Source organism: Panthera uncia (assembly GCF_023721935.1).
Source record: "Panthera uncia isolate 11264 chromosome C1 unlocalized genomic scaffold, Puncia_PCG_1.0 HiC_scaffold_3, whole genome shotgun sequence".
Classification (NCBI taxonomy): domain Eukaryota; kingdom Metazoa; phylum Chordata; class Mammalia; order Carnivora; family Felidae; genus Panthera; species Panthera uncia.
Genome location: NW_026057584.1, coordinates 32577079 through 32595919, shown reverse-complemented (window position 1 = coordinate 32595919; position 18841 = coordinate 32577079). Strand labels below are relative to the sequence as shown.

The 18841-nt window shown below is 32.9% G+C and overlaps 1 protein-coding gene across 10 annotated transcripts in view; it reads left to right on the top strand.

Annotated features, from left to right (window-relative positions):
* Nucleotides 1-18841, top strand: part of NBEAL1 (neurobeachin like 1) — a 172979-nt gene that overhangs the window by 100796 nt on the left and 53342 nt on the right. For all 10 annotated transcript variants that reach the window (XM_049615135.1, XM_049615133.1, XM_049615129.1 and 7 more), the window contains 7 exons: nt 51-356; nt 448-597; nt 4077-4234; nt 6859-6983; nt 12291-12417; nt 17751-17899; nt 18497-18630. In XM_049615135.1, the coding sequence (XP_049471092.1) occupies nt 51-356; nt 448-597; nt 4077-4234; nt 6859-6983; nt 12291-12417; nt 17751-17899; nt 18497-18630 (1149 nt within the window). The remainder of the gene's footprint in view (nt 1-50; nt 357-447; nt 598-4076; nt 4235-6858; nt 6984-12290; nt 12418-17750; nt 17900-18496; nt 18631-18841) is intronic.

Genomic DNA, 18841 nt, shown 5'->3' with positions numbered 1-18841 from the left:
CTAAATGTCTGCTTTATTCTGTTCTTTCTCACCTGTACTATTTTCCTCAGGTTTGTGCAATGGCATCAGCTAAGCTAAACACCCTTCTTCAGACCAAAGTGATTGAAAATCAGGATGAAGCATGTTACATTTTAGGGAAGCTGGAACATGTTCTAAGTCAGTCAATCAAGGAACAGACTGAAATCTACTCATTTCTGATTCCCCTTGTCCGTACCCTGGTTTCCAAAATTTATGAGCTTCTCTTCATGAACTTGCACCTGCCTTCTTTACCTTTTACCAATGGTAGTTCTTCATTTTTTGAAGATTTTCAAGAATATTGCAGTTCAAATGAATGGCAAGTTTACATTGAAAAATATGTAAGTTTTATCTATTTTGAGTGAATTTTCTATTGTCATTTTTATTAGAAGTATGTATTAAATTTTGTGTATATATGTATATTTTTGTAAGATTGTGCCTTACATGAAGCAATATGAAACCCTTACATTTTATGGTGGTCATGAGAACATGGCACTTTACTGGAAGGATTGTTATGAAGCCTTAATGGTGAATATGCATAAACGAGACCGGGAAGGAGGAGAAAGCAAGCTTAAGTTCCAGGTAAAAATTATTAAATGTTTTTAGTGTCTAGTTTTTTATATTGATTTCAAGCATTTGATATTAAAATGAGAGTAATAAGTCAACTTTGAAAACAAATGCAGTTTCCTATTTGAAAATTATTTCAGAATTGAAAGAAAAAGACTAATCAGTAACAAAAAAGTTAATATCAAAATGTTCTATGCATAGTGGATACGTAAAAAGTCTATTAGGCTGATAGTTCATATCTCTAAGGAGGCTGAGTATATATCAGTGCTTAAAGAAAATTGATGGTACTAAATACTTGCTTTAGAAAAGAAGGCCTCAAATTAATAATTTATGTATCTACCTTAAACTAGAAAGAAAACTAGTTTCTAAATAAGAAACAAACAAAAATAAGAGGAGAAATCAATGAAACTGAAAGCAGGAAAATAATAGAGAAAATTAATAAAACCAAAATCTACTTCTTTAAAATGTTGATAAAATTGGTCAACTTCTAGCCAGATTAACAAAACAAAAAAAAAGAAAGTGAAAAAGTACCATTACCAGAAATGACAGGGGAATATCACCACTCATTCACAGACATCAACATGATAATAAGGTACTACCACAAACCAATCTGTGCACATAAATAAGATGACTTAAATGTCTCAATTTCTTGACAAATACAGATTTCCAAAATTCAATAGTAAGTTGATAACCTAGTCTTTTACCTATTAAAGAAACTAAACTTACAGTTTAAATATGTTCCAAAAGGGAAGACTCCAGGCCCAAGTGGTTTCACTGGTGAATTCTGTTGAACATTTAATGGAGAAATAACACCAATTCCTCACAGTCTCTTTAGAAAACAGAAAAATGGAATCACTTCCAACTCATTATGTGAGGACAGTGTTATCCCCTTATTGAAACCATACAAAAATAGTGTAAGAATACACCTGAAGCTCATATAACACTGTATATTAATTATACTGGAATTAAAAAATCACAAAAATGGTACAGGAAAACTACAGATCAATATCTCTTAGGAACATTGATGGAAACCAGATCCAGCAATATATAAAAAAGTAATACATCACACCAGGTAGAGTTTATCCTAAGAATGCAAGATTGCTTCAGCATTTGATAGCCAATATGAGGGTAATGGACTAAATTCATATTTATTAAAAAGAAACTATATAATCATATCAGATGTAGAAAAAGCATTTGACAAAACTCATCTGTTTTATGATCAAAGCTCTCAGAAAACTGGAAATAGAATCTCAACAAAAATCTTACAGCTAGCTTCATATTTGTTTTTAAAGTTTATTTATTTTGAGAGCATGCACATGTATGTGCATGTGAGGAGGGAGAGAGAAAATCCAAAGCAGGCTCCACGCTCTCATTGCAGAGCCTGTTTTACGGCTCTGGCTCAGGAACCATGAGATCATGACCCGAGCTGAAATCAAGAGTCTGATGCTTAACCAACTACATGGCTCAGGCACCCTGCTAGCTTTATATTTAAATATTTAAAGGTGGAAAACTGAGTGCTTTCCTTGTAAGCAGAGAACCGGCTGAGAATGTCCACTCTCACCACCCTTCTAGTCACTGTTGTACTATATATGCTAGCAAATGCATTAAGAATAGGGAAAGAAATAAAAGTAATTTACATTGGACAGGTAGAAATAAGACTGTTTGCAGATAATATTATTATGTAGATGATCCTAATGAATTTACCAAAAATCTCCTACAATTAATGAGTTTAGCAATACTGCAGGACATACAATATACAAAATTTAGTCATATTTCTATATACCAACAATGAGCAATTGTAAACTGAAATTTTGAAAAAGCACTACTTACAATATCTCTAAAAAGAATAAGATATTTAGATATCAATCTAATAAAATATGTACAGGCAAAACACTGATGAAACAAAGATGATCAAGTAAAAATACATTTATTCCTTAATAGGTATAAAAAGAAACATTTGTAATCCACCACTATTAACATTTTGGTATATCTCTTTCCTGTTTTTTTTAGTGTATATAAAAATGGCACACTTTTCATTTACTGCTCCTTTTCTTATTGTGAGCATCTTTCCATGCCATTATATGACTGTGTAGTTTTCCATTATATTATGTATTAGAGCATAATTAAATTTATGTCCCAATTTTGGACCTAATTTATCAATGTTCATTTTAAGTAGCATTGATCATCCTTATAGTCATATTTTTATGCTTATTCAGGATGGCTTTACTAGGATAAGTGGAATTACTGGATGCGGCACTGCTTAAAATACTGTTCTATTGCTCTCATAGAAGTTCTTTTAGTTTCTATTCCAACCAGCACTTTCTTTGTAACTTCATCCTTAGCTTTTCTGGGTAAAACTAACTTTAGAATATTCTTATTGCTTGAACTTCACCAATTGTGAAATTGATGTTTAAATTATAATGGAGTTGTCATGACTTCTTCAATTTTCTTAGCATTGACCTGTTTTAAATATTTAATAATACCAAATCATTGATTTCACAAAGGTCTAGTAATTATAGTAACAATTATAGGAATAAGAGCTACAGTTTATTGAGAGCTTGCTACTTTTCTGGCACTGTATTAAGTACTTTAAATCTTAATCTTTTTTGATGACAAATATTGTCAGCCTCATCTTAGAGATGAAGATACTGGACCTCAGAGAATTAAGTGCCTAAGATTTGTACCAGGCCTAACTCTAAACTCTTAACTGCACTGTGCTGTATTGCCTCTCTAAAAGATGTCTTTTAAACCCACATCTAAATCCATGTCTTTAACTGTTCTTTTTAACATAATTCAGTATTGATTTTGTGAAACAAATACTGTTATTTTAGTTCCTGATAGATGAGTATCTGTTTGAGTCAGTCTTACTACTTTTCTTTTTGAAAACTATAAAACTTAATTTCAGGACTGAGTTATATCTTGATAGAACCTATTATCAGAGTGAATTTTATCCTGAAAACTGGAATAAGTTTGTGAATTCATTTGCTGACTAGGATATTATTCAGAGAGCAGCAATTCAAATGATGAAGTTTTTCATTGTGAGAGATTTTCCCCTATGGATTTCTTTTGTCTTTGGCCTTGCCTTTTAGATCCCCAGTAGTAGCTATGGATGTGGTTACTCTTTCTTCTACTTTATTTAAGAATGAGTTTCATTCCAGCGCCTTAAAAACCAAAAGACTCCAAAGGAAGATCATTTTACTTGACAGTATAAGGTTAATAAATCTGAGTTTTAAAATTCTGTATTGAGGTACATCATTTTTGAAGCTCTTCACATATTTATTGTTGTTTAGATTTTTAAAGTTTTACAAAATACAGATTATAGAGTAGTATGCTTCATGAAAGAAAATTATTCTAATGAAATAAGAAAATACTGTTGGTTGTCCGCTTCTTTCTTTTCCATGATTGTATTGGAATAAATTTTTTAAATTATGGCATTAAAATTTAAATATACCTGTAAATACAAGATTCAAGGCTATTATTTATTGCTATCTCAGGAGTTTTTTGTGGAGCCATTTAATCGAAAAGCACGCCAAGAGAACTTGAGGTATAATAATATGCTTAAACAACTTAGCAGTCAACAGTTAGTCACTCTGAGACGCTGGAAGGCAATACAGCTCTATCTTACATCTGAAAGGGGACCTTGGGCTGAAAGGTAGGAGGATATCATTTATTAAATATTCTTTCTTCATTAGAACTTCTGTCTAGAACTTTTTGAGCCAGTGACCTCTCCAATTCAATTTTTAAAACATTCAACTTACAAAAAATTGCTTTTAATTAATTTGGTTGTCTTTTTGTGAATTACAGGTCTGGGATGTTCAGAGCTTCATATATGTGTTTTCACCATGGAGTTATTTCCCTTCTTTTTACACTGTGATATAGAGTTTAAGTCTTGAATCAGTTTATTTCTTTCTTCTTGATACTGCCTCTTTGAGCTGGAGTTAGTGATGTTATATGTTTGAATATTTTACAGTTTATTTACTTGATCCTAAGTCATACTTTGCTGAATCAGCAAAATAGAAGTGACTTAGGATCAAGTAAATAAACTGTTAAAATATTGTTGGCTGTCAGCTTCTTTCTTTTCCTACATGATTGTATTGGAACAAATTTTTTAAATTATGGCATTAAAATGTAAATATACCTGTAATATAATATACTATAAATTTAAATATTAAAATTTAAATATATATATATATATATGTATATATATATATATATACATACACACAGACACACACACACACCTTTCTTATTGTGGCAAAATACACATAATATAAACTTTACCATCTTAATCATTTAAAAATACACAATTTAGTGACATTAAGTACATTCATAATGTGCAATCATTACCACTGTCCAGCTTCAGAACATTTTCATTACTGCTGAAAGAAACCTGGGACCCATTAAGCAGTCACTCTCTATTGTTCCTTTACCCAGTCCCTGGCAACCACCAGCCTGTATTCTGTCTCTATGGATTTACCTATTCTTGATATTTTATATAGATAGAATCTTACAAATGTGGCCTTTTGTGTCCAACTTATTTCACTTGCGTAATGTTTTCACTTGCGTAATTGTATCATGTATCAGCACTTCTTCAATAGCCAAACCACATTTTGTCTATTCATTCATCAGATGGTAGACATTGGGATTTCTTCTTGTGGCTTTTGTAAACAGTACTGCTTTGAACATTTGTGAACACTGTTTGTTTCCAAACATCTGTTTTCAATTCTTTTAAGTGTATACCTATAAGGAAAATTACTAGGTCATGTGATAATCCAATGTCTTACTTACTAATTGCCAAACTGTTTTCCACAGCATCTGCATCATATAACATACCCATCAGCAATGTTTGCGGGTTCTAGTTTCTCCACAACCTTACCAGTATTTGTAAAATTTTTCCAATTTTTTTATGTGATGTGAAGGGCAAATGGATGTGAAGGGCTATGTTATGGTTTTGATTTGTATTTCCTTTTTTTAATTAAAAAAAATTTTTTAATGTTTATTTTTGAGAGAGAGACAGAGACAGAGACAGAGACAGAGCATGAGTGGGAGAGGGACAGAAAGAGAGGGAGACACAGAATCCGAAGCAGGCTCCAGGCTCTGAGCTGTCAGCCCAGAGCACAACGCTGGCTCGAGCTCACAAACCGTGAGATCATGACCTTAGTAAGTCAAAGTCGGACACTTAACCAACTAAGCCACCCAGGCACCCCGTTGATATGTACTTCTTAATGACCAGTGACATTGAGTATCTTTTCATTTGTTGGCTATTTGTATATCTTTTTTGGAGAAATGTCTAAGTTCTTTGCCCATTTTTAAATTGGATTGTTTGATGTTTTTTGGTTGAGTTGTAAGAGTTCTTTTTCTCAGCAATAGACCCTTATCAGATCTATGATTTGTAAATATGTAGATTGTCTTTTTCACTTTCTTGGTACTAGCGTTTGTTACACAAAAAGTTTTTAACTTCAAAGTCCAGTTTGTCTTTTTTCTTTTGTGATTGTGTTTTTGATATAATATCTAAGAAACCATACCCAAGTCCAAGGTCATGAAAATTTACTCCTATCTTTTCTTTTTTTTTTTTTTTTTAATTTTTAACGTTTATTTATTTTTGAAAGACAGACAGAGTACAAGCCAGGGAGGGGCAGAGAGAGAGGGAGACACAGAATCCAAAGCAAGCTCCAGGCTTTGAGCTGTCAGCACAGAGCCTGATGCGGAACTCGAACCCACAAACTGTGAGATCATGACCTGAGCCGAAGTCAGATGCTTAACCGACTGAGCCACCCAGGCGCCCCTACTCCTATCTTTTCTTCAAAGAGTTTTAGCTCTTACATTTAGATTTGATCTATTTGCAATTATACTCTCTTTATTTGTACTAAAATTATTATTTTATTTTGAACAGTGCATTTGGAATAAACTCATTGTATACCTAGTTAAGAACTATCGTTGAACAGTTAAAAAGTAAAATCTATCAAGCTGTAAGGTGAAGATTTATGTTCAGTTCTTATTTCTGCTGCCTATAAACAACATAGCATTTCGGGCAAATAATTTAGCATGTCTTAGGTTCTTCATGTATAAACTGAAACTGCATATTCTCATTAGTTTTCTTTCAGGGTTGTTTGGGTCAAATGAGATAATGAATATGAATGTTTTTAATATGAATACTTTCTTTGTTTCAATCAATCAATCTTTGTAACTTTCTTACTTTCTTACTTTGTTTCAATCAATCAGTCTTTGTAACTTCAAACTAAGTAATTTTACTTGTTTACTTATGAATATTCATAGGAAACAAAATCCAGTTCACTGGAAACTAGCTAATGTAGAAAATTATTCCCGCATGAGACTTAAATTGGTGCCAAATTATAACTTCAAAACTCATGAAGACGCTAGTGCTTTGAGAGATAATCTAGGTGAGTTCCAATGGCTGTTTAATTATTTCTTGAAGATAATGAGGGTATTGGTGGGTTGTTTATTGTTTTTATTGTTTCAGAATTGCTTACTCATGAAGGAAGGGGGACATTTTATAATTATTTCTTTTTCAGAATGTTGAAGTTTTATATACAAAGCTTTGTTGTACACAATATCGTTGATTTTTAAATGGTTGTGTATGTTAAATGCTGTTCTTTGGCCTAAATCTAAGATGATTCCTATTTTAATTAATTGTAATTTTTCAAAGAAAAGCATAATTTGCAATCATAAAATTATACTGTAGTTTATGTGCAGTGCATTGTCTCTTGTATCCATTATGGTACATTGAAACAGTACCTTAGTCTTTTGCTTTAGTTCTTTTCCCTTAGTCTTTTGCTTACCAAGACTAGGGCTAATATTAGATATATTTAGAATTCTTAGCAACCGTTTAAGTTTTTGTTTTATAACCTATTCTTCTCGGACCCTTAGGATCTTAGGCCAGTATCTTTTTCTAGAAAAAAAAACCTTCCTTTCTGGCCACCTTTCTGACTTGGTATCTCCTTTTTTGAAGACAGGTCTGTGAAATACCCAATATAGTTGATTGTTGAGTCATTGGCAATCATGTGTATACTAAATTGTGATTGTTTTATCGTAGCCACCTGTTTTTAGTGGCTAAGTTTTAGATGGAATTCAAGTACCAGTTTTTAAATCTTTTTAAAGCTGCCTTAATATATTGGCCAATACATTTGATGCCGTAAATTAATCAAGAGTGCTATCTATGATACCTACCATTTATGGTCTTATATTCTAAAATAAATCAGACACAGTAACCAATTTTCCTTAAGGCAAAATAATGGTCCTACCCCCGAAAGAAACTCTGACTTTAAGAATATCTTATATAGGAATAGTCACTTACATATAGCTTATCCTCCCTGTACATATCTTGAAACCTATTATATTTTCTCTACTCATGGAAATTCGACTGTGCTTATTACTCAGCAAATATCTATTGGTGAATGACTTGAATCTAGTAATACTTAAAGAATGGTGTCCCCTGTTTTTTCTTTGTTTTTGCCAAGAAATCCCACTTCAGGAAATTCCCTGTTCCTCTTCCTTTCCTCACCCGTTTATACTTGTACATAGGTAGAATTTTATGTCCCTTCTGCTTGGTTTTAGTTAAGTATAGGAAAACTAGTGCTCTTTCTTTTTTTCTTTTTTCTTTTTTTAAATTATTTAGTTAAGTAATCTCTACACCCCATGTGGGGCTCAAAACTCACAACTCTGAAATCAAGAGTCACACGCTTTCCATGGGCGCCTGGGTGGCTCAGTCAGTTGGGCATCCAACTTCGGCTCGGGTCATGATCTCACAGTTTGTGGGTTCGAGCCCCGTGTCGGGCTCTGTGCTGACAGCTCAGAGCCTGCAGCCTGCCTCAGATTCTGTCTCACTCTCTCTCTGCTCTTCTCCCAGTCATGCTGTCTCTCTCATTCTCTCAAAAATAAAATAAAACATTAAAAAAAAAAAAAAAGTCACATGCTTTCTGGACTGAAGCCAGTCAGGTGCCCCTTCTTTCTTTTTTTCATCTCTCAGTTTTTCTCCTTACCCAATGTTCAAAAATAATCCAAGTATAATAGTGATAGTGAGATAGTACAGAAGAAAAAATTTTCATACATTTCAAAGTGAAACTGGAAATAGTATAAAACCAGTGGCATCAATCTCTAAAGCTCTTTAAAGTTCCCTGAAGTATCCTTCAGAATTAATTGTATAATGTTCTACCTACTCCTTTTTATGTCTGTAAGTATTTTCATTAGCTGCCAGAAATCATGGTATTCTAAAAAATATTTTGTTTTGTTTTGTTTCATTTACCCCAGTTCTGCTTTGTAACATCGCACTGCAAATTTACAGGATAGTTTTGACACTGTGGGCTAACCTAGAAACTTATCCATTATCTGTAACATTTTTTTGATGGAAAATTATTTGTGAATTCCAAACAAGTGATTTGTGAAGTATCTTTTGGAACACAACCACTTGTAAATTGTGGAATTTAAACAGTCAGAAATAAAGTGTATTCTTAAATATATTATTAAAAATACTTGGTTTTAGAGTTTTGTTATGTCTGCTTTTATTTTTTTTTTTATTTGGTTTTATAAAAAATTTTTGTCCATACTTTTTCATTAGCAATACTCTTTTCTTGGGGCACCTGGGTGGCTCAGTTGGTTGAGTGTCCGACTTCAGCTCAGGTCATGATCTTGTGGTTCATGAGTTCGAGCCCCACATCGGGCTCTGGGCTGACAGCTCAGAGCCTGAGCCTGCTTTGGATTCTATGTCTTCCACTCTCTCTGCTCCTCCCCAGCTCATATTCTGTCTTTGTCTAAAAATAAATAAACATAAAAAAATTTTATATAAAAAAAGAAGTGGAACGTGCAATTCTATTTTTTTTTTTTTAATTTACATCCAAGTTAGCATATGGTGCAACAATGATTTCAGAAGTAGATTTGAACATGGAATTCTTGATCTTGGGGTTGTAATATCGAGCCCCACATTGGGTGTAGAGATTGCTTAAAATCTTTTTTAAAAAAGTACTCTTTTCTGAGTATTTGCAACACCTTGTTTTTATTTCTTACAGTTTCTCTTGTCTCTGAACCATTTGGTAGTTATCCTCCTCTATAACTATATTTTTCTAACAATGCTGCTTAACCTCCTAGTTCTCTTACTAATATTTAGTCTTGTTCACCTTTTGAATGATTATATTCCCAGATCCATGCCTAGCCATCTTGCCTTTTGCCTATTCTTTCTATGAAGTGGTGATCTCATGACTTCACCACTGTTTGTATATGAAATGGTGCTTTCCCACATGTGTTTCTATTCTAACCTGCCTTTTGAAGATTTCCAGCTGCCTGTCTGTCTATTGGATACCTCCTCCACAGGGGGGCTTCCATGTAAAAATTCTGAAACTGAATTCATTATGTTTTCTCATTTGTCTACTCCTCGCCCTAGACTCTGCTTCTCTCACATTTTGTGTTGTAGTTTCATTTCCTTCATTTATTAGTTACTCAGATTAAAATAATATTAGCCATGAATCTGTCCTCATCCCTCTTAATCCCCTACATAATAATAGCTCTTTAGGTACAGTGTCCTCTTAATTCTCCCTTACATAGCTTTTGAATGGTTTTCCTTATTTTCATTCCCTTTCCTGTTGTCATGACTTAGTTTGGTGTGCTATCTTTTCCCAAAGTTACAGTAGTTTCCCAGCTGGCCTCTTTGCCGGAAGTGTTTCCCATTGTCAGTTTATTCTCCAGTCTTTCATCACATTTTGAACTTACACTCTTTTTTTTTTTAATGTTTATTTTATTTCTGAGACAGAGAGAGACAGAGCATGAGTGGGGGAGGGGCAGAGAGAGAGGGAGACAGAGAATCTGAAACAGGCTCCAGGCTCTGAGTTGTCAGCACAGAGCCCAACGCGGGGCTCGAACTCACAAACCGTGAGATCATGACCTGAGCCAAGTCGGTCACCCGACTGACTGAACCACCCAGGCGCCCCTGAACTTACACTCTTAATGGAATAGTGTCATTCAGCTACGTAAAGTCTGTTTTCTCTTTGTATCACATTGTATAGATTCCTGATTTTCAGTTTCATTGCATTCTCATGTGCTTTAATTACATGCCGGACAATAAATACTGCCACCTGCAATAAATTAGAACATATGAAGAAACATATTCAGTAACTAGGAAAAGTGTGAGCCAGTACTTCCTATCTATAGACAAAGGTGTGATCAAGCAGATTTACACAGAAAAATGCAGCTGTACATTAGGTTGATTCATTTTTTATGTCTGAGCAATGATACCATATGAAAAATTAAGGGAGTATTTGTCGTCTTTATAATGTTTTGTTAGTTGGTATGAATTATTTTTGTTTCCCACAACTGAAATGTCTTTATTCATAGTTACATACATAACTTTTTCCCAGTCCTACCTATAAATTATGCAGTTATTTTTATTACTACTCTTATACCACTCAGATAATTGAGAAGTAAATGTACAATTATAATAGCTGCCATTTATTTTATACTTAATGTAATGTGATGTATCTCCATTTCACAGTTAAAAAAACCAAGATTCAGAGGAGTTGTCTATTTAATAAATGGCAGAACCGAATTTGAATTTAAGTTCACCACCTCACAGCCTTTGTTCTTCCTGTTATATTAGCCCTGTCTTCTTACAAAATGTATATTTTATAAAATCCATTCATTTATTGTGTATATATGTATCTAGAATTACTTTTTACATTCCATGTGCTCCAGAAAAGAACACTTCAGCTCTTGTATTATGTATTCTCTTCCAATTAAAGATAATTTGTCATATTCTTACTTAACATTTCTTTAGTACAAATACACAAAAATAGTTTTATTAATACAGTGAGAATAATTCTTTCTTTGACTTACTGGCATATGTTAGAATTAAATGAATTAAAGAGATGAGTTGACCCATTTTGAAACATAAATAGTACCATCATTAAAAATAAAGGACAGAGGCACCTGGGTGGCTGGCTCAGTTAGTTGGGAGTCCACCTTCACCTCAGATCATGCTGTCACGGTCCGTGAGTTCGAGCCCCTCATGGGGCTCTGTGCTGACAGCTCAGAGCCTAGAGCCTGCTTCAGATTCTGTGTCTTCCTCTGTCTCTGCCCCTTTCCCTCTTACACCCTGTCTGTCTCACCCTCAAAAATAAACATAAATAATAAAAAAATTATAGACATGTTTTAAAAACATTTATTCCTTTTTTTATACATGTAGTAGTTTTTAAAAATCACAAACAACCCAGATTACTCTAAATCATGTATTAAAAACTTTTCTGTAGTAAATATCTTTTCTATCTTAGAAAACTTTACCTCCCAAGGTTTTTTTCCAGTTTTATAAATATAATTAACATACAATACTACGTAAGATCTAGAACATAATGACTTGAGATATGTGCATATTGCAAAATAACTACCGTAATGTTTAGTTATCACCCATCATGTCGTGTAGTTAACAAAAATTTTTTCCTTATGATGAGAATTTTAGGATCTGCTCTTGTAGCACGTATACCATATAGCATTGCTGACTATAGTCATCATTGCACATTATGTTCTCAATACTTATTTATAACTGGAAGTTTAGACCTTTTGAGTACCTTCACCCAATTCCCTTACTCTCTTCCTTTACTTAATATATATATGTATTATTATGTAATTAATAGCCAGAAGTTACAGGACTATAATAGGATTATTTTTTACTTTGTGTTTAATAGATATTTTGTATTTATTTTCAACAGGTATCCAACACTCACAGCCTTCTAGTGATTCATTGCTTTTGGAAGTAGTGAAACAAGTAAAAGTTAGCAATATGGAAGAGGATAAATTAGACCTTCCTGAAGAAGACATAACAGCCAGAGTAAATATGTATGTATAAGTATTTGAAAGGAGTGAACATTATTTTGTTCTGGGGGAGCGTGGGTGGCTCAGTCAGTTGAGCATCTGGCTCTTGATTTTGGTTCAGGTCATGATCTCAAGGTTCATGGGATTGAGCCCTGCACTGGGCTGTGCGCTGACAGTGTGGAGCCTGCTTAGGATTCTGTGTGTGTGTGTGTGTGTGTGTGTGTGTGTGTGTGTGTGTCTCAATATAAACATTATATTGTTGTATTTTAATAAACATTAAAAAATTTTGTTCTGAAAAACAGGATTATAAAATCATGGAAGGTATTTGCTTAAAATACTAAGTACAGTGACCCTTGAACAATAAAGGTTTAAACTGCATGGATCCACTTATATATGATTTTTGTCAATAAAAACAATATAGTACTGTAAATGTATTATATCTTCCTAATGATTTTCTTAAAACCTTTTTCTTTTTTCTAGCTTACTTTATTGTAAGAATACAGTATATAAGATATACAAAAGATTTATTCATCAACTGTGTATATTATTGGTTGGTAAGGCTTCTGGTCAACAGTAGGCTGTTAGTTAAATTTTTAGGGAGTCAATTTTATTTGTAGATTTTTACACCAGCTTCAGTGCCACTAACCCCTGTATTGTTTAAAAGTCAACTGTATTTGCAGGATCCATCAGTTACTGCTATATCAGTTGTGAGTAGTCTATCAGTATTAACTGACATTATTGAGGAATGCTTTTTAGAACTGAGATAACTTTGAGCTGGACCTTGAAATTAGAAAATATTTTTAGCTGAATGATAATGAAAACATAACCTATCAAATTTGTGGGATACAGTTAAAGCTTAGATAGAATGTTTAGATAGTTAAAGTTTAGATAGAAAGTACAAAATAAAATATAAACTCTTAAGCAGAAGGAAGAAATTATAAAGATGAAAGCAGAAGTCATGAAAAGAAAATTGGAAAAGGAAAAAGACCAAAGAAAACAAAAGCTAGTTATTAAAAAAATAAAAAAAGAGCTAACAAAACATAAACTCCTTGCCAGACTGGTCAGGAAAGAAAGAAAGGCAACATAAATTATCAATATTGGGAATTAAAAAGGAGAGAACACTAAAAATATTAAAATGATTAAAAAGAAATACTAAATACAACTTTACCAATAAATTTTGACAACTTAAATGGACAAATTCCTTGAAAGATACAAATTAGCAAACCTCCCTCAAGAAGAAAATTTAAAATGAATAGCCTTAGATACATTTAAAAATTTTGAATTTGTAGTAGAAAATTTTCCCAAACATAAAAGATATTGATTTCCTTATCTGTCCTTTGTATTAATTATCATAAATACAGACTTTCATGTGTTTTAAGGCCAACAATACAATTTTGTAGTTACTATTGTATGCACTTGTCTAAATCAGTCAAGGGAAGAATAGAGAAGACTATATAACTGTACTTTTTATTTGCCTGCATAATTACCATACTTATATACTTTATTTGTGCACATTCAAATTTCCATCTGGTGTCTTCATCTTCTAGCCTGAAGGACTTCTTTTATTTTCATTTGAGGAATGTCTGACCACAGATTCTCTCAGGCTTTGTTATCTGTGGTAGTCTTTATTTTTGCCTTCATTTTTGGCTACTTTTTTAACAAAATTTTAGTTATATATCTTTTGAAAATTGAGATTCATATAATATAAAATTTACTCTTTTAAAGTGTAACATTCCATGGGTTTTAGTATGTTCACAGATCTAATTACAGAACATTTTCATCACTCTGAAAGGAAATCTTGTACTTTTTTAGTAGACACTCCCAATTTTCTCCTTCCTACATCCCCTGGAAATCACTCATCTGCTTTCTGTCTCTATTGGCTTTGTCTGTTTTTGACATTTCATTTATTTCTTACAATATGTGGCCTTTTATGTCTAGCTTATTTCATTCAGTATAATGTGTCCAAGGTTCATTCATGGAGTAGCATGTAACTTGACTTCATTCCATTTTATGGTTGAATAATATTCCATCATATGGATATACCACCTTTGTTTATCCGTTCATCAGTTGATGAACAGACAGTTGTTTCTACTTTTTGGTTTTTGTAATTTATACTTCCATGAATATTCATGTACAGAACTTTGTGTCGACATATGTTTTTAATTATATTGGGTATATACCTAGGAATGGATTTGTTAGTTATATGGTAAATCTATGTACAACCTTTTGAGGAATTGTAAAATTGTTTTCATACTGACTACACCATTTAACATTCCCTCAAGTGACATATAGGGGTTCAGATTTCTCCACATCTACCCCAATTTTTGACATTTTGTGTGTTTATTTATTACACTATTCTATAAGATTTGGAATGATACCTTGTGATTTTAATTTGCATTTTCCTAATGACTAATGAAGCTGAGCATCTTTTCACGGATTTGTTTACTATTTATATATCTCTTTTGGATAAATATTTATGTAAATCCTTTGCTCATTTTTTTTAATTGGGTTGTCTTTTAGTTATTAAGTTATAGTGATTCTTTATTCTAGATACAAATGCCTTATCAGATACATGATTTGCAAAAATGTTCTCCCATTGAATGTGTTTTCCTTCATTTTGTTGCACAAAAATTTAAAATTTTGAGGTCCCATTTATCTTTTTTTCCCCTAAGAGTTTTATATTTTATGTCCTACATTTAGGTCTTTGATCCATTTTCAGTTAATTTTTGTATATGGTATGATGTAGGAGTCCATATTCATTCTTCTGCATGTGACTATCCATTGCCTGAGGACCATTGCTTTCTTTTTTAAAGGATGGTTTTGTTGGATATACAGTTCTTAGTGGACAGTTGTTTTTTCTTTTCTTTTTTCTCTCTTTTCTCTTCTCTTCTCTTCTCTTCTCTTCTCTTCTCTTTTCTTTTCTTTTCTTTCCTTTTCTTTTCTTTTCTTTTCAGCATTTTGAATATGTCATCCCACTACATTTTAGCATCCTGTATTGTGGTGGTTTTTGTACTTGGCTTTCAGCACCTTGGCTTTATGTCCATGTGTGGATATCTTTGGATATTCATAAAATCTTCCTGGATGTGTGAATTATTATTATTTTTTTATTTGGGAAGTTCTCAGGCATTATTTCTTCAAATATGTATGTTTGGCTCTTTTTCTCTGTCCTCTTTGGAAGTCCTTTTACACATCTGTTGTTTCCCATGATGGTAACCCTCTGAGGTTTTTTCATCCTGCTTCTTTCTTCCTTTGTGTTCTTCAGGTTGGACAGTTTCTTTTGAACTGTCTTCAAGAGTCCTGCTTCTTTCCTCTGCAAGTTCAAATATGCTATTGAGAGGCAAGTTCAAATATGCTATTGAGGGGTGCCTGGGCTGGGTGGCTCAGTCGGTTAAGCATCCGACTTCAGCTCAGGTCATGATCTCCCAGTTCGTGGGTTCGAGCCTCGCTTCGGGCTCTGTGCTAACACTGCAGAGCCTGGAGCCTGCTTTAGATTCTGTGTCTCCCTCTCTCTCCGCCTACTCCCCTGCTTGTGCTCTGTCTCCCTCTGTCTCTCAAAAACAAATAAACACTAAAAAAAATTTTTTAAATGCTATTGAGTCCTTCTGGTAAAATTTTCATTTAGTTATTATGCTTTTTGATTCCACGGTTTTCCATGTGGTTCCCTTTTTAAAGATTATGTAATTTCTGTCTCTTAATTGACAGTCTCTATTTGACTAGGCTTTGTTGCCATAATGAATGCACTTTAGTTCTTTAAACATAGTTTCCTGTAGTTCTTTTAATGTATTTACCATAGCTACTTTGATGTTTTTGTCTGCTAATGTGAACATCCGAAGTTCCCCAAAGACAGTTTCTTTTTACTGTGTTTTTCTTTATGGCTCATAATTTACTTTTTCTTTGCATTTTAGATAATAAATTGTAACCACTCTGGTTTCTGATCCCCTTCTTTGATGGTGGTTATTATGGTGGTATTTTTGCTTAGTGACTTTCCTGGATTAATTTTGTGGTGTATGTCTTACCTGCTCTGTGTTGCCAGTGATGTCTGTACTCATTGGGTTTATGTTTTACTCATTTTGTTTTTTTTTTAATTTATTTTTATTTTTTAAGTTTATTTATGTTGACAGAGAGAGAGCACAAGCAGGGAGGGGCAGAGAGAGAATCCCAAGCAGGTTCCATGCCATCAGTGCAGAGCCTGACATGGGCTCAATCCCAGAAACTGTGAGATCATGACCCGATCTGAAATCAGGAGTTGGATGCTTAACTGACTGAACCATTCAGGTGCCCTTACTTTGTTTTGTTTTTAAACAAAAAGCCTGTTTTTAAAAAAGTCTGGCCCTTTATAAAAAGTTAGTATAGGTTAGTGGTCAGGCAATAATTAGTATTTAAACCCCTTTTTCCAGAAGACTGCCATTCTTTGCCAGTAGATCTGTGTGTGTGCCTTAGGGAATGTGTTCAAATTTCATGATTTACACATTTGCCCTGACTTTTACTTTCTATGTTTGTAAAGCCTCAGCCAAAAATGAGTACTCAAGACCCAAATACATAATTTATTCTGGACATCACTTTTTTTTTTAGATTATAAACTACACATGGCAAGCATTTCTTTGGAACTTACTTTAATATTACAAATTGACCTGGTTCAGTAGTAATCTTCATTGGCATAAATAAGATTTTTGTTAATATAATTTTAATAATTTCTGAAGATTTATAATTTATAAACTATAGTTTATGTTATTTATAATTCTATTTAATTATAAATTATATAATTATGTTGTAATTACTGTTATAATTTATTTTTATTGGAGAAGATAACAGTCCTCTTAATACAAGATGACTTTATTTTAAGTAAGGTATTGCTGTAGTAGCCCTTGTATTATTTCCAGTTCCATTGTAGAGACATTATGATGATGTTGTTGCTCTAGATTTAGTTGCTCTTGAAAAGTCTCATTTTACAGTTTAAGAATCAGTCATAATTAGTGCTTCTGATAATTATTCATAAAACATCACTAATGATGCATTCCTTTATTCACAGATTCATATATTCCCTAGGTCAACTCATCTCTCGCAAATATAACTAAAATGACATGACTAGTATTGCTGTATGTTCGAACTGTCCTCTGCCAGTAGTCTTAAAGATTCACTATATTTTGTTTTAATGGGCCACATACAATTAAAATATAAAACTTTGTGTTTTTTTTTTAACTGAGTTATTGGGAAATAACATTTTGGACAGTATTTAATTAGTTTAATATTCAGTGGAATATTTTTATAGGTAATTCAAATACTCTTTCTTGATATTCTTTTCCATTTACACAGAATACGTTGGATGGTTTTTGTTTGGTTGATTTTTGTTTTTACAGTGATGAAAAAGAAGAACAGGATCAAAAAGAAAAATTGGTGTTGTCAGAAGACTGTGAGCTCATTACAATAATTGACGTAATTCCTGGCAGATTAGAAATTACTACTCAACACATTTACTTCTATGATTGCAGCATTGAAAAAGAAGATGGTGAGGAGTTCTGGGGGAATAATTTCTGTTGTTCAATAGTTAAGTATCCAGCTTATTAATCATTAATGAGAAGAAAACAGTGACATAGGATTGTGGGATTGTGGTCTATCATGTAACAGGAGAAATGGAAAGTCAATATGGAATTAAATTTCAACAACGTATTGGAGGGAATGCTTTTTTGTTAATGTTTTTTAAAGATTTGGTAAGAGGGATTGCTGTAAACTTGTGTTATAAAATGCAGTCTTAATTTTATTTGCACATTTATTTCTATCAGCTTTTCACATAATTCATTATCTGAAAATTAAACGATATTTGAATCTAAAATGCCAACATAAAGAGAAAAGGAAAAATGTTTTTGAGATGTAATGATCAGGATTATTCTGTTTTCATGAGAAGAAAATAGAATAGCTATAGAATTTAAAAATACTTTTAAAAGAAACCATCTAAACGTCCACTAAATTTATCAAATGGTTTTTATGAAATAAATGTAATTCCTTTTCCCTAAGTGGTACTTTTGTTAGGAGCTAGGAGATATCTTCTGCATAATACAAGTAACTTCATATGGTACTCTGGTCACAAGATTTCTTCTGTTTTCAGGAGTAGGCTTTGATTTCAAGTGGCCTCATTCTCAGATTCGAGAGATTCACCTGCGGCGTTACAATTTAAGGAGGTCCGCCCTTGAGATTTTTCATGTTGACCAATCCAACTACTTTCTCAATTTCAAAAAGGAGGTATGTAAGATGCTGCCTTTCTGGAAGCCTCCAAGTATTAGCTTGAAATAATTTTCCACCTAGTGAGCTGTGTAAAACTTTGGACTCATTTGTAAAGTCAAAATATTAGAGGAAAAAAATCTCTGCCTTAGGGGCTAAGTAGTACATGAATTTTTGTTGGGATTTATGTTTGAGTATTTTTAGGTTGCTTGTTTTCAGTGTTTATTTATGA